The sequence below is a fragment of the Diprion similis genome, chromosome 13 (genome assembly GCF_021155765.1).
Source record: "Diprion similis isolate iyDipSimi1 chromosome 13, iyDipSimi1.1, whole genome shotgun sequence".
Lineage (NCBI taxonomy): Eukaryota > Metazoa > Arthropoda > Insecta > Hymenoptera > Diprionidae > Diprion > Diprion similis.
The window spans coordinates 11,076,455-11,093,530 of record NC_060117.1 but is presented as its reverse complement, the minus strand read 5'-3'; the positions used below and the strand labels follow the sequence as shown (position 1 = coordinate 11,093,530).

Sequence of the window (17,076 nt, the reverse complement as noted above, 5' to 3'; positions counted from 1 at the left end):
AAATTACTGTAGCATAACTGTCAGAGTCAACTTCAAAATTTACGTTTTTTCCGTTTACAGATAATTTTCAGTATACAGGGTGTCCCAGACTAAAGTGCAAAAATTGATAGGGGTTGTAGAGAAGGTCGAACTGAGTAAATTAAACCAAAGAACATGTGGTCCCCGAAGTCGCGTTTGAGAGATACGACCGGTCAAAAAAGACCTGATAAGCGCCGACATGTAAGGAACCGAATGCACATCAGGCAGCGGTTAGCGGTCTTGTTGATGCGCACTTAACTATCAACGCGAAACATAACGCGTTCAAATTCACGAGTTTCAAACAGAAACACTCCTGACATTGAATTTTGCCGGCGGTATGTGTGCTTGGTTGCCTAAATGCCGGCGTTTAGCGAGACTTTTTTGACCGGTCGTATCTCGCGAACGCGACTCCGAAGACCACATGTTCTTTGGGTTAATTCACTCAGTTCGAACCCCTCTACAACCCCTATCAATTTTTGCACTTTAGTCTGGGACACCCTGTAGAGGTTCAGCATCAATGTATCTTTCAAATTCCCTAAGGTCCGTCCGGTTGCTTAATTGATACGATATGCTTTAAGTTCATATCATATAATTCAATGAAAATGAAACATTTTATAAAGCCTGCTATCACCTTATTTTTCTTCTGAACTCGTACTCTCGTCCTGCTTCATGTATTTAGCCACTGAAGATTTTCATTTTGCCAGGCACGTTTGCTCCAAATGCCCTTTTTTCTTACAGTAATTACAAGAGCTGAATCGAAGTTTACCAACTGATGCCCGGTGGTTTGGCTTACCACAGCATTAGCAGATGAAATCGTCTCTGCCAGATTGTTCCTGAAGCTTCTTCGGTTTTTAATTTGAACCACCAGGTCCCTGTTTTTGTTAATCAGGTTCAACTTGCCTTTTAGAATATCCTCGCTTCAGTGAATCTATTTTGTAAATACCTTCTTCTTCGACTTGTTCATTCAAATCATTTGAACAGTCTGTTGCACTTTAAGTGTTGATTTCTTTGATCCAGCTTCTTCGGATGCATCATCATACGTTAACGAAGACTTTTTGAACACCTCCACTCTGATCTCTTGATCTTCAATGCCTCAAAAAAATTGGTCTCTAAGGACGGTATTCAGACCAGTGAACTTACAATACGAGACCAACTGTGATATTTTTAAATTATAATGCCTTGCCTGGTTAAAATCGCATCCCTCCTGCACCTCCAATGGTTTCTGATTCGGATGATCATTCAAGATTTTTTCGTATCTTCGCAAGATTTCTTGATAGCCTTAGTTGGAGCACCTAGGTTTGTAATTAATTTGATTGTGTCTTTATCGAATTCTGTTAATACGATACCATTCTCATGGTCCGTGACCGTGGCCACGAAACAAATATCAAACCGCTTGATAAACGTCTACGAATTATCTTCTCCGAGGCGGGATTCTAGGTGAATTTTGTCTGAGCTCATATCGGAATCGCTGTCTGTTTCCGTTTGTTTATCTGTAGACACGTCTCAATCGGATATGTCTCCACTTCAGTTGTTCGACACGCGCTCTCTTATTTCCCTATTTAGAGACACCGTGATTTCTGGAACCACATGCGTGACACTCGTTTCACCTTGGTCTCTGATAAAATTCACTAATAATATCCGTAGCATGTCCAAAGTGTCACTTTCGTCAAAATTCACTTCACGATTCTTCCATCCTTCGATTAATTCGTACTTTTCAAATAATATACGCTGTTACACGGACCGTCAAGATTTGCTACAACTAAAAACTAATCCGCAATTCAGCCAAGTGAGTGCTGTTCATCTCACTGCAATTCCCGAATTAGAACTACGCATTAATTGAGTTGAAAATTGAGGTTGACATCTTGTAGCCCCTACTGTTATGCAATTATTTCTGATGCCATTCGTGTCTAATAAATTTTCTATCACTATCTAGCTTGCTTGGGTTTTCCCCCTATACCGTGGGGGTTTTTACGCCCGAACATATTATAGTTCATATCATAGTGTTGTTATTCAAACCCCAACTTTACAATCCTCCTCGAATTCGTCCTTTTGTTATACAAGTAAACTAAACACCATTCTTCTGTCAAGAAATGCCTGAAGGCCATTACGGAGTACATAAAAATAATGAGTCGATACTAAAATCTGTTAGTGACGCAAAGATCTTATTTCATTAGGTTTTTAGAGAACATTTTTATTCAAACTTAGGGTATCTTGAACAATAAGTGCATTTCTTCTTGATTAGGGATTCTTGATATGGATATGGAGCTTTGATTGAAGCGGAGTCGATTTGACGTACGCATGGATGAATCGATTTTTCAAATATAAATGACCATTTGCAAGATTAAACACGATCATTGAGAAGTCTTTCACTAAAGGAATTAGCTGAAAATTACTGGAAATCGCTGAAATTGAAGCTGTAGTTTGTTGCATTGGCCTCTACGCCACTGACGAGGACTGAACATCGGAGAGTCCAACGACCAATCTGCGAGCCGCGACAGCAGAAACCGACGGTAGCGATAAGCTAGAATTTAAGAGTCGCGTAATTCGATACCCAATAAGATACGTCAAATTTCGGAAACGATAACGCCGATGTTTGGATTTTGGCTCCGCGTGACGGAGCAAGACACTTGCGTCCTGGTGTTGAATCTAGCGAAGGCTACGAAAATTTTGTAAAGATAGTTTTTTTGGGTTATTGAGAGAGTTGAGCAAGTGGTATTAAATTTTTGGGATTCGCGAAAGACGGGACTGTTGTCCAATTATAGTGACGGAGATTTTCTGGTCTGGATTCATTGCGGTAAGCGCTATCACTTCTTTGCGGACAAATTTTGAGAACGGTTTAGGTCGGCGCACTGGGTAACGGTTGGCCATGTTGAATTGCGTTAAACAATACTCGAAATTCGTTTGCCGATTTCCTGGTTTGGTGGCCGTAGCTTGATGTTTTTTTTTTGCGATAGCGTGTCGAGTCAATTTTGTTTATTATCTATTTCGGGTAGAGTCATTAGTATGATAATCGCGTGCAGCCAAATTCCGCTGCACTGGGTCGAGTCGCGTTCGCGTGTTTGGAAAGTGTCACCTCTCGTGTAGGTCGCGTATCGCTAAGTGTGATCGCTCCGTTTAGCTGTATTATGATTTCTAGTTTTTGTTTGATTTATTTTGGAAAATAGTTAAGTTTCGGATGCGTCACAATTAATCGCTTTGATTTAAGATCGTTAAGTTAAGAATTATTGTCGAGTTGAATGTAGAGTAGGTTTTTGCGATTAGCGCAATAATTCTGTCTTGGTTTGGCGAATAGCGCAGTAATTTATAATTAAGTGGAGGACGATCGCGAGTAGCGGGTTCGTGTCTTTGTCGATTTGCTATATTTTGATACTTTTGTTTTGTTAATCTCGTTAAGATGAGGAATGCGATTAGCGCACGTAGATTTAAGGCCTATTTAAGATTTTATTTTCTATCTATTTTGTTTGTGGAATCGCGGAAGGCGAATTGAGTATCTGTTTCTTTTTCTTTTTGTTTTGTATCGCTTCGACTTTTTAATATATATTATTTTATTTTATTTTGTTACATTTTGTATCGTGTCGAGTGTCCGTTCTTCCTCTCCGCAAAATGACCCATCCCCTCTCCGCGGTAGTGAGCTACCTGGCATAGAGAAGGATAGCCGAGGAATTGCGAAGGTAAAGATTCGAGGCGTTTTTATCACGCCAGGCGCCCAACAAAATTTCGCGATAGTTTTTTTTGCAAGTTTCAGACTGCATCGCGGGTTGCCGAATAATTGTGCGCAAGGTTGACTCTTGGGAACTTCTCCGGGTGAACAAGAGCGGCGAAAAACCTCGTCACAGTACCTCTTGAAAGAAAGACGCCCGATCGCTTTTGTAAAAATATACGTAAATACAATACATTATGCATTATTTTGATTCATTTATGGCATAAGTGTCGTGACAACTGAAAGCCAAGGAAAAAAATTCCCGCACAGGCACTTGAACTCGCGATGCTTCTATTACGAATTCGAATTTTTTTCCACTGCGTGAATGACTGCTTGGAACTATTGCTACCGTAAAAGACTTGTGTTTTGATCAGAACGCGACAAAAATCTTGTTTTGCAGGTCCTTGGCCACCTAGCGCTCCTACTTGCGCGAGTTTCATTTCTATTCAAGCCCTGCATATATTGTAAATCCGGGAAAAAATGGTGATGACAAGGTCTAGCCCTTACTCATCATCACCAATTTCTTTTGGATTCACAGTATATTGATGGCTCAACTAGAAATCAAAGTCACGCCAAAAAATAAACAACGATTTTTTGACCGGCAGTTCACAATACATGAAAATGTACGGTCATGTAGATATCTAATTAAAAAATGTACCTGTAGTTTCAATTGCAGTATCTGGGCAGTAATATCACTTATTAATTTTTCATAATCTACACTTGGAACTTCAACACCAGGGAATAGATCTGAGGTAATTCCGATGAAGAGTGGTAGATCATCTGTGGTCAGTTTCGCAATATTCATATCTTTCATAGCCAAAATGATAACCTGTAAAGCAAACGGTCCAGTATCAGGTTTTGAAACACAATCACAAATATAAAAGCAGGATTGTACCATACAATTTTTTTCTATCATCAGTCAAAACATTTACGGAAAAGAGGGAGTAAATTGCTTCATGGGACAAGATGGACCCGTTTATTGGAAGACGAGCAAGCAGCCAAATTTACCATTTTAGGAAAAATGATAAATTAATGGCTGACAGTATAATTGAAGTATATCAAGAACTGTGCGTCAATATAATTCCTCACGCTGGTTTTGCACTCAATAATGCTTATACTTAAGAATTTCATCATATAAAACTTTCTTACATCAGGACAGTAATTGAAAGCCGGGGTTTTCGACTTTAAACATTAAATATGGGATTCTACTAATTTTGAAAAGGAAACATCAGCAAGAATCCTCGGAATCAAACACAATATTAAATGTAGTAACGGCTTAAATTTGACTGCACTATAACGCTCACCCCCCGCGGGGATTCACATGTGACCGCTAGAAAATAACGGAGAATATTCTTAGGGGTCAAATTGTGAAAGATCATACTTCCAGAAATAGTTTGTAGTGTTCCCACATACACTTCCTATCAGTATTAGGTGGCACATTTACTTGGTTCACTTGCGCGATCGAATACATAAGATTTGGCTGTTTAGGGTAGTTTGCTGCCCTTCTGGTTGTTTTGAGGGTCGTTCGTAATATCATAAACTTTTCCTTTACCTGTCAGTGTATAATCATGTCAGGCTAGTTCGAAAATCCCATTTCTAAAAAACCGTTCGAAGAACGATCCAAACTTCAACAAGGTTATTTCTGTACTATATTCTACGGTGTAACTTTTCCAATTTTCAACGGATCTTCGAGTTCAACTACCTATTTTCTCAGCCTTTTCGATTACTTCCAAAGAATCAAAACGCAATTTCAATTTGAGGAAAAGTGTAAGAGTTTTCAGTTTCAGTAAAGTCCTCCCTTAAGTTGTAAACTCTCACTCATACCTTTTGCTCTGTCGTTATTTAAATTTCTTAAAGTGTGTGATTGTATCTCAAATTCTAGCTTGATTGTACTTTAATATCTGCAATTTGTCGATACACTTGATACTATTACCGCTTCACTTATTTTCTTGTGTTTCATCAATTGGGTACGACCCCTCTCCTCTGCCATTATCTTGTCTATACTGAGTTAGCTGTGCAAAACCATCATAGGACTTGATCTTTTTCTTCTTTTCTCTTTCATAATTATCTAATATCTGACGCTACCGAGTCTGGTGCCTAACAACAATATATTTATCGATAATTATCTTATTATTCATATCAGTATCCGCACCGTAGGGTAACTGGACCTTCTACCCTCGGAATGATCTAAAGTATCTTATCTAAGAAAACGCTTCACGTTACAAAGCATAGTATATTCCAAATAGTAAACATTGAGATGGTAGGTGCTTTACAACGTACTGTTGCTAAGGCAATGGACTTTTTACGATAACATGCTGTCAAATTGTATTTTTATATTTTATAAGTCTTATGTATGCAGTAATACAAACCTCTTCATCTGGGAGATTTGGATACAATCTTCTTTTTTTTCCAGCATAGCGAGTTAACGTCACTATTCCTCGCAGACCAAAATCATAGTGGAATTGTTTGCTGAGTTGTTGTTGAGCTAAGGTGTACAGAGTAAATACCTATAACCATACAAGACACATAAATATTGCAGAATGAAACCAACAAAAAGTATAAAAATATTGCGCAAAGTTCAGGTCAATTAAGTAACGTCTATAAACTGCAATCCTGCTCAAAAATACTTAAAATAGTAGAATATGAGTCTGCGAAAAATTTAGGTCAATTAAGTAGCGTCTAGAAACTGCAATCCTGCTCAAAAATATTTAAAATAGTAGGATATGAGACATTCTAATAATTTTCACGCAGCAATTCGATGTCGGAATTCTTGAATTGTTCACTGTTTTCATACCTCACTTTAAGGATAAGAGACAATGATTTGCGTCGTTTAAGTACTGTTAGTTCGTTTGATCTCAAAAAGCTATTTATCTTTCATTTGATGAATAGTCTTGTAAGTTCTGACCCAGAAGCACACTCTCCAAACCCTACTGATTAGTTCTCCGATAACTAGATGCGTTACCGACGAAATTGACTTTAGATGTAATTGAATTTGTAAGAACTTCGTGATCATACTCGAATATTCTTCTCATGATTAACAACCCTAGCAAAAATTTTTCCATGCAATAAGCTTGTAATAACGCTTGGAAAAGCTTTGCTTCAAAACGCTTGCAAATTGAAACAAAACTGTGAATGGTTTTCCAAGAGTTGTCCAAGGTAGGTACCAAGTGTAAAGAAAGTGTATTACCAATGGTTTAAAAAGGGTTGTGCCAACGCATATGAAAGGCTTTTTCCAATAGTTAAGAAAGGGTTGTACCAAGGTATACAAAAGGCTTTCACCAGTGGTTTAACAAGGTGTAGCGAGGCAAAATTGAATCGCCCTTTTATGGAATTCATCTTATACATTTGAGCTTTGTCCAGTCGAATTTGCGCGCCACATCGCCATGACGAAGGACTTGCGTAGCCGAGAAGCTGACAGCGGGGCTACGCTCGTGACACGGCGAAACGCAGCCTAAACGTGTGTCTGACTCAACCCAAGACGTACAGAGCGAAACCGTTGTGTGAAAAAGGGAATAGAGAAGTGAGATGCAAGTGTGTGAGTGTGGGAGAAAGCTATTTCGAAGGAATAAAAACAAGGCATGATTAATCTACAATCTGTGTATATCCCTCCGCATCCTTCCCTCCCATAGAGAAATTGCTAATCTTCGTTGCCGGAAGCCTCAATCGGATACTACGAGCTGGTGCCGATCAAACCGCAAGCTAGGCCGGTTATGTGGCCTAGGTAAGAAGACAACCAGAAAATTTCCTACTTGGCGCCCAACTATACGATTATACGTCGCTATATCTCGTCCATAGCAGAAAGATGAATAGGCACTCATTCGCCCGAATTGCTTCATCACCTTTAGCTTCAGCTGCACAATTCAGATGGTTCGTGTTACAAAGTGTTGTAAAAAGAAAGCAAAGTTATCGATATAAGATGGTAATTTTTTTTCATCTATAACATTTGTATGAATATCAGTGTTTAATCTATTACTATTAGCCTTCCATAGCTTCACTATTCGGAAGAATGCAATTCCTAGAAATACGCCGCTGAACTTTTGGTAATGGATTCGAATCCGGGACGTACGGCCACTCGAATTACCAATCGCACGCTTCAACCTGTTACGCCAAACTTTTGCGTGCGAATGTTCGTCACTTTTCTAAAGTTATGCTGAGGTTTCGATTTCACTCATTATTTTTTTTTGTTTTTAGTTATGTATGAAATTTTATAGCGACTTTCGTCACATGACTGTAACAGAAATTCCATATGCCGAGATTTAAACAAAGTTCAAACGCAAATTTTTCTATTACGTCTTGTTGCCCCGCTTGTATTATTGTACATTAATTGGTAATTGTACACCGATTAATGTACATTTATGTACTTGGCACGTGGTTCGCATTTTTGTCAAATCTTTTTCTACTCACGAGGATTGATCCGAATAAAAGTAAATCACACTCGGATGTTTTTTGGGCGACGAGCGTTTCATTTTTTCGTGAGCATACGAAATCGACACTAGATGAACTATCTCTCGAATCTTTATCGTAATTTAGTATACGACTTTTATTATTCATCTTTATCGAGAACATACCTGGATCTCCTGCTTACACTTTCGTCGGATGTAACACTGTAATACACAATCTCACTCAAAAAGCATAAGCATGAGTTGGATCAAGTTTTTGCCACTTGAGAATAACTTTACTATTGCCAAGGTTAAAGAGCAAATGTTCACCAAGGTAATAGCCAAAGCAAAAGCACAGGTTAGAGCAAGTCTTTGCCATTTGAATTACCTTTGCATTGCCAAGGTTGAAGAGCAAGTTTTTACCAAGAGAATAGCCACACCTACAGCAATGGTTAAAAGTAGCGTTCTCCAAGGAAATGGCCAACACGTTACCAAGCCTAGAGAGCAAATGTTCACCAAAGTAATAGCCAACCTGTTCCTAAGGCTTAGAGAATCCTTGTGTTAATAACTAAGCGTTAGCAAGTTTTTAGCAATATGTGTCCAGCGGTTTTTTCAACGCTTTCAGGCTTTTTCAGGATATACACAAGACTTTTGCAAGCTATACTTTCTTACACGGGAATATGCTGCTAAAGTAGCAGTAACCTTTCATAAAGGTACAGTGATGCTGTTACGTTGCTGTTTTATTGCTTAAATATTTCTTGCGATAGAATTTAGCGAGCCAGGCATTACCGTACCTGTATATTCCTTGTATATATACTACACACTCTAGTCAAAACGAGCAGATACAAGGCTCAAAGTGTATTCGACTGCAATAAGAGACCCCTCGCGTAAGCGCATAGGCTAAACATTAAATTACATAAAAATAAGACAAGCATGAGAAGCCGAGAATACGACCAAAATCGCAACAATATAAATTCAGTCAAATCGGAGCAAACAAGTCGACAAAATAGTATCTATAGCACATCTTGAGCTAAAATTAAACTACCGGCACAGAGGGGGGACCTCTGGAAAGAGTATACCGGGACCATCTCTAGAAACTAGTTTCTAGAGATGGTCCCGGTATAAACAGACACCGACAGCACGTTAGCAGGCTTTCTTTCACACTCTCCATTGGAGGTGCAAATCCGCCGACAGTTTTTGTCTATGCTCTCCTTCGCTATTAAGCCTTTATGCCAAACAATCAGCTGAGCAGTTTCAGCTGATTGGGTCACATATTGAATTTTTCTTTTCTTGTATGAGCCTGACATACGTTTCGACTGCTTCTCTTGCAAATATCAATATGTAACCGTTGACTAGGCCTGCTCACCAATTCAAAATACGTTTATGTGACTATATATATTATTATATATGTATACCCAACAGATTAATGAACCTTTTCACAGCATAGGGCGTATGAACAAATACACCCAAAAGATTATAACTGTATACATATGAGCGGATCTACGTCACTTCACTCAAAAAAAAAACCGTCAAGTCACGGATCTTTGCGCCATTTGAAATATCCGTAGTACTATGGAAAAAAAAATACAATTTCAAGGATTTTGAAATTTTCAAAAAAATGGCGAAGTGAGAGCCATGTAAAGTTTTGTATACCACACTTGCACTGCTATGTTTAAAAATTCATATCTCCGAAAGTATACATCGGAGCGGACTGATCCTGCAATCATTCTGTTGGTAAAAGAATGCGCTTCGAGAAAAAAAAAAAAAAATTCATTTGGAAAAAAAAAAATTTTTCAATATTTTTTTACCGTTTTCTTTTTTGATTTCGCTGCCATTTCCGCGGGACTAATAACAATTCGTGGAGATAATTTTTTTCGGATACTTGTATTCTTCCTCTTCAATCCCAAAGAAAAAAAATTCATGGAGAAGTTACCAGGGCCGGAGAAAAAAAATGAAACGTCTCGATCCACGTCAGCGCTACTCGCGCGAGCTCGCTGTGTTGCGTATATTATATACGATATAATGGAGTTAAATTTCATTTGACGCTCTTCCACTTACCCGGGCTATCCATTCTACGGAAATAGTTATTGAACCACCTTAGCCCTTCAGTATCCGTTGAAAGAAATGGTGAAAAAATATCGGTTCAGAAGCATCTGATGTTGAATAATCTGAGAGAATTGTATTGATTATTCCGTGATCGTTATCCGGATAAAAAAAAATCGGTTTTTCTAAATCTGCAGAGTTGGTGAACTTCAAGTAGTATGCGATTTCGCTGAGAATTATGCATTTTTTGTACAAGATTCCACGCAAGGGTTTCACTGGACCAATAATCCGGTGACTTTTCATCCAATCGTGGTTTCCTATAAAATTGACGCCGACGACCAGTTGAGACATTATAGTTTTGTGATGATTTCAGAGCATCTGAAACATAATACAGTTGCGGTTCATATATTTCGAAAAAAGTTAATCAACTTTATGAGAGAGAAGTTTCAAAATTCGATTCCTATAGAAAAAATAATTTATTTCTCCGAAGGAGCAGCTTCCCAATATAAGAACAAAAAGAATTTCATAAACATAACACATCACTCTGAAGACTTTCAATGCGAAGCCGAATGGCATTTTTTTGCTACATCACATGGAAAAGGGCCGTGTGATGGTGTTGGTGCAACTGTTAAGAGATTAGCCCCGCGTACGAGTTTACAACTGATTGGCAATTCCGATCCTATCCAAACACCGCTGGATCTGTATAATTGGGCAGGTTCTTATTTTCGGAGCATATCTTTTGCGTACTGTACGTCTGCAGAACATCAAGCGGAAGAATCTATTTTACAAAATCGATTCGATAAAGCCTTGACAGTTCGTGGCACTTTAAAATTACATGCGGTCATTCCAGTATCTCATAAACTCATCAAAACAAAATTATTTTCCGCATCAGAAAAATTTGATTCGACGAAAATTATGAATTAATTTCAAATAGAGGTTGGCTACTAAGCGTTATCCTGCGAATCATCGCTGAGAATATCGGCCCTTTTCAGAGCCACCAACATATTGCAAGATAATCTATCAGTCACGTAACACAAACTGAGTGAAATAGAATTAAACCCAATTGCAGCACAGGTGTGCTCAACAAACCATAACCGTACTGGAATTCTCAGAACAGATATGTATAACTCCGAGAAAGGATGACCAGTGGACGGATACTGAAGGGCTAAGGTGGTTCAATAACTATTTCCGTAGAATGCATAGCCCGAGTAAGTGGAAGAGCGTCAAATGAAATTTAACTCCATTATATCGTATATAATATACGCAACACAGCGAGCTCGCGCGAGTAGCGCTGACGTGGATCGAGACGTTTCATTTTTTTCTCCGGCCCTGGTAACTTCTCCATGAATTTTTTTTCTTAGGATTGAAGAGGAAGGATACAGGTATCCGAAAAAAATTATCTCCACGAATTGTTGTTAGTCCCGCGGAAATGGCAGCGAAATCAAAAAAGAAAACGGTAAAAAAATATTGAAAGAAATTTTTTGTTTCTAAATAATTTTTTTTTTATCGAAGCGCATTCTTTTACAAACAGAATGATTGCAAGATCAGTCCGCTCCGATGTATACTTTCGGAGATATGAATTTTCAAGCATAGCAGTGCAACAGTGGTATACAAAACTTTACATGGCTCTAACTCCGCCATTTTTGAAAAAATTTCAAAATCCTTGAAATTGTATTTTTTTTCCATAGTACTACGGATATTTCAAATGGCGCAAAGATCCGTGACTTGACGGTTTTTTTTTGAGTGAAGTGACGTGGATCCGCTCATATGTAGTCATTACAAGAGAAGAAAGATGATGAGAAGGGTTGCGGGTGTATACAGTATGGTTCATGGTATGTGAGTAATGTTTGGGCCTTGTGACGGAGGGCAGGTTGGTCCCCGCTATTCCGTGGTACACCCTCACGGTATGCTGATTGTTATGAATTAGAGAACAGCGAAGGGGTTTCACCGGCTGTCTCATTTCGATGTCGCGAGATGAGTTTACGATCTTCAACGGACAAAGCTGCAATAGGTTTATATCTCGTGTCTGTTACGGAGAGTGGTGCAGGTAGTTACCGTCTATCGAGGGAAGTATATGTAGCCGTTATAAGACAAGAAAGATGATGAGAAGGGTTGCGGGTGTATACAGTATGGTTCATGTTATGTGAGTAATGTTCGGGCCTTGCGCCGGAGGACAGGCTGGACCCCACTTTCCGTGGTACACTCTTACGGTATGTCGATTGTTATACCTTAGAAAACAGCGAAGGGATCTGACCGGTTGACCCATTTCGATATCGTATCATTCATAGGATGTTACAGTGAATAGGCCGGTTCTCGCTTCACCCCCTACACCTGAAAGGGTCAGCGTTTGATATAACTGCGGGGCAGCGAAAGGATGCTGAGGGAATCTTATTGCGTGTTTGTCAACGTTCCCGTAAAATTAACGTACTCTCTTGCAACCAAAAATCGCAGGTAGATGATACTACGAAGGATTGGATGCTAGCGCTTGTACTGTACGTCCTGTATTTGTGTGACATATTCTGATTTTGTGGTCTAGCGATGGATCCTCCGACGCTGACATGTAGTAGTATGCGAGCTGTCTTTCAAGAGGTTGAAAAAAAAAGTCTTCTTTATCGCGTATACTGATAGAAGTTATTGCGTCCGTTGCAGAAATCGATTTATCACAGGCGTCAACCCTAGTGTTGTCGCGCCCAAGACCAATAGAAGCGTTGGATATTCAAGGTATAGGAAAAGTTTTAAAACGGGAAGTAACTAGGGTATTCTGATATGATCTCACGCACAATTTCTTTTCGGGCGGATAATTAGAGCCGGTGGTTGTTCGCGAGCCAGAAGAAGCAGGGGTAGAAGAAGAAGATGAAGAAGGGGTCGGTTATGAAATATCGCCGATGGATGAGGCTGTGATATTCTCGTGGCAGCTGTTCTCCGAGAGTGGAGTGTTCACACAGCTGACATTCACACCGCCTCCGGAGGATGAGGATGATTTTTAAACTGTGGGGAAGTAAACACGCGGGTACTCGACAGTGTGCGTTTCTAGTAAAATCTGCGAGATTTGACAATACCTATTGGATTGACGGTTCGTTACTACAGGATTTAGGATGAATTTTGTTTTTGTATGTACAACAGGGATACCCATTGTCAGACGAGATGCTGGCCCATATGGCATTAACGAGGGTGCCAGTACCTCCGGTTTACAGACCGGTGGGGGTAGAGTCAGGATGAATCGCGATAACGATTCTGACGCGACATTAGAGTCCGACGATGACGATGCCGAAGACGACGACGACGAGACAGAGACAGCTTCAGGCGTGACATACGAGACGAACGAAGACGATGCCAAAGACGACGACGACGAGACAGAGACAGCTTCAGGCGTGACATACGAGACGAACGAAGACGATGACGACGACGAAGTGCCAGAGACAGCTAACTCTGGAAGCACGGGCAGGGAAACGGAACGGGAGAGTAAAGCTGCGAGTGAGTCTGAGTCAAGTCAGACATCCGAGGACGGGGCTAGTTCACTGGGTAACCGTTTTACGGTTATCGGTGAATCGTCGAAATTTATTCGTAAATTCGCTGTCACTGGGCGCGAATTACGAATAAAGATCGCTGCCCCTGAATCGGGTGTTAATCTAGTGGGGTGGCTGGACGACGCGTTCAGAGACCTGCATGCGTATGCCGTAGCAACGTGCCGTAGTAACGACTACATAGGTTTCATGTTTAGCGCTGATAGCTTCAGTCAAGGCCCTGCGTGGTTATCGTTCCGTCCGGTGAGGGACTCGCGGTACACTGACCTTTGAAAGCTAGTTTTTAGCGTAGCCCAGAGCGCATCAGAGTTTGGCGTTGACAGTGTCTTTACCGTGACGGTACACAGTGTTGGCGTACCGACGGGCCGCGGAAAGCCGAAGCCGATCACGCATGCGGGGGTATTTAAAAAATCCGTCGTGCAGATTATCAACAACGACGGACTGTGCTTACCTCGCGCCCTCGTTGTAGCCAAGGCTCACGCCAAGAGGAGCCCGACCCGCAGCAGCGCCCTGCACAAGCATTACGAGATGGTGAGATTTGCGAGGTCAAGCATCCAGCGTGCAGAGGCTCGTAATCTTGTTGCGAGCGCTGGTGTAGAGATTCCGCCAACAGGGTGCACGGTGTATGAAATCGCACAGTTCCAGAACTATCTGGCACGCGAGGGATTGCTCATCACAGTGTACGAGTTGGGGAGGCTAGGTACCGGCGAAGCGGCATTTTACGACGGAACTGCCGTGGTGAGAGCAACCGGAACAGGCACCGTTTGAATCTGCTGTACTATCCAGACGAACAGCATTATTGTCCGATTGTCAATTTAACCGCGGCGGCAGCAGGGGCCTTCTTTTGTCAACCCTGCAATAGAAAATTTAACAACGGGTACGAACACCGATGCTCTGAAAAGTGCCCACAGTGCCTCGCATCGCCAACGTCCAACAGCGAGTCTCGCGAGATCCAATGTCCCGATTGCAGGCGCGTGTTTCGCGGTAACGGCTGCCTGGAGTATCACCGCAGGATCGGCTCTTTCAGTCCGCGTCGCTCCGTATGTACAACACTGCGTTTATGCCTGGATTGCGGGCGATTCGTAAATCTTTCGAGGCGGAATCACATTTGTGAAACCCGTTTTTGCGCCACGTGCCGATGCAACAGACCATACAATCACTACTGCTACATAACGCCACTAAAAGACGCGACCAGGCCGAAACGTTACATCTTTATTTTCTATGATTTTGAAACGCAGCAATGCGAGACGGTGGACGGTGATGCGACGACGAACATACATGTGCCGAACCTGTGCGTAGCGCACCAAGTGTGTACGCAATGTATCCACGATCACGACATATCGAACGGCTGTTCCGCTTACGGGCTCGTACGTGAGTTCGTTTTCAGGAGAGATCCGGTGAAGGAGCTGGTAGACTTTGCTACTCGGCCCGTCCACGACCTTGCACGTATCGTATGCATTGCACACAATGCAAAAGGTTTTGACGCGCAATTCATACTGCGGCATATGGTTGAGCAGGCTGAAAATCCGCCGCAGGTCATCTTAAGCGGTAGCAAGATCATTATGCTAGAAACGGGCCACACCCGTTTTCTAGATTCTTTAGCGTATATGCCTATGGCATTATCGGCGCTACCGAAGGCATTTGGACTACCGGCTGCTTCCGTGAAAGGTGTATTCCCTCATCTTTTCAATACCCCTGAAAACGTTGGTTACGTGGGACCGCTTCCCGCAGCAAAGTTTTACTCTCCGGATACCATGAGTAGCGATGCGCGAGCAGAGTTTTACTTGTGGTACAACGAGGCTGTACGAACGATCAAGTGTTTGACTTTGGTGCGGAATTGCTGTCGTACTGCCGGTCGGACGTCGATATATTGCGGCGCGCGTGCGTAGCATTCAGGGACGTATTTCTGGAATGCGGCAGAGTGTGTCCCTTTACCGAGAGCATGACAATTGCCTCGGCTTGCTCGGCGGTGTTCCGTAAGAATTTCTTAAAACCAGAGCAAATAGGTATCCTGCCACCGGGCGGCTATCGACTTGCCGACGCCCAGTCTCGCAAGGCTCTGGAATGGCTAGTCCTGAAGGAGCGCGAGCTGGGCATTTACATCAGGCATGCCGGAAACGGGCGTGAGTTTCGGATTCCGGAGACAGGTCGCAAGGTGGACGGATATCATGTCGCGGGCGACGGCACGCGGCACGTCTTCGAGTTCCACGGGTGCTTCTGGCACGGCTGTCGCGAATGTTTGCGGATCAACCGCGACAGACGTAACGTTAATGGTGAGTCATTGGACAAGCGTTACGAAGAAACTCGTGCGAAGACCGAGCGTATGCGTGAACTGGGTTACCGCGTGACAGAGCAGTGGGAATGCGTCTTTGATCAAGGCTTGTGGGAGAACGAGGAGATGAGGGAGTACGTGGCGACATACCCGCTGACCGCTGCCACTGCCACGAGCGGAGCGCTCAACCCGCGTGATGCGTTCTACTGCGGTCGAACGGGGAACACTTCCTGATACTACGAGGTGAAAACGGATGCAGCGGGCAACGCGTGCGAGGAAATACGATACGTCGATGTTTGTTCGTTGTATCCGCAGCGCAATCTTTATCACCCTGTTTTGCCGGTGCGCCTGCATGACAAACTCATGTTTGCTTTGTGCCGCTCATGTTGTCAGAGTTTGCGTCAGGGCGAGTGTAGACATGATGATGAGGCCGCGCGAGAATTCGAGGGCACGTGGGTGTCCGTTGAATTGAAAAAAGCCGTGGAGATGGGCTATAAGATCAAGAGCATTCGCGAAATCTGGCAGTATACGGTAACATCTTTTGATCCGACTACTCGTCAAGGTGGGCATTTCGCCGACTACATCGACACCTTCCTCAAAATTAAGCAAGAGGCAAGCGGCTGGTCTGCTGAATGCGAGGACGAGTCGGCTCAAATGCGGCATCTCGACGAGTACGAACGTGTCGAGGGTATACGGCTAGATCGCGACCGTATTGTAAAGAATCCCGGTATGCGATCGGTCTCTAAATTATGTCTAAACTCATTTTGGGGTAAGTTTGGGCAACGTGAGAACCTGGTAAAAACGGAGGTTATCAAGACGCGACAGCAGCTGCTCGAGCTTTTGACCAACCCTCAAGTCGAGGTGTCCGGTTTGCTGCCTGTAAACGACGATGTACTGTACGTGCGTTGGTCGCACGCGCAACACAGCGTTGAACCGTCAGCACTGGCGAACGTCGTGTTTGCCGCGTACACCACTGCTCAGGCTGGGCTGAAGCTCTACTCGTACCTCGAGAAGCTCGATCGGCGCGTTCTCTACTTCGATACCAATTCAGTGATTTATACCCGGAACCACCACCGACCAAACGCGTATGAACCTCCTACGGGTAACTTCCTTGGCGATTTAACGGACGAGCTGAAGCCT

General features: G+C 42.4%; 1 protein-coding gene across 1 annotated transcript in view; it reads right to left on the bottom strand.

Annotated features, from left to right (window-relative positions):
• Positions 1-17,076, bottom strand: part of LOC124413872 (dynein axonemal heavy chain 2) — a 468,252-nt gene that overhangs the window by 352,340 nt on the left and 98,836 nt on the right. The window contains exons 13-14 of the mRNA XM_046894658.1: positions 6,088-6,225; positions 4,377-4,547 (exon numbers count right to left, since the gene is read on the bottom strand). Coding sequence (XP_046750614.1) covers positions 4,377-4,547; positions 6,088-6,225 — 309 coding nt within the window. The remainder of the gene's footprint in view (positions 1-4,376; positions 4,548-6,087; positions 6,226-17,076) is intronic.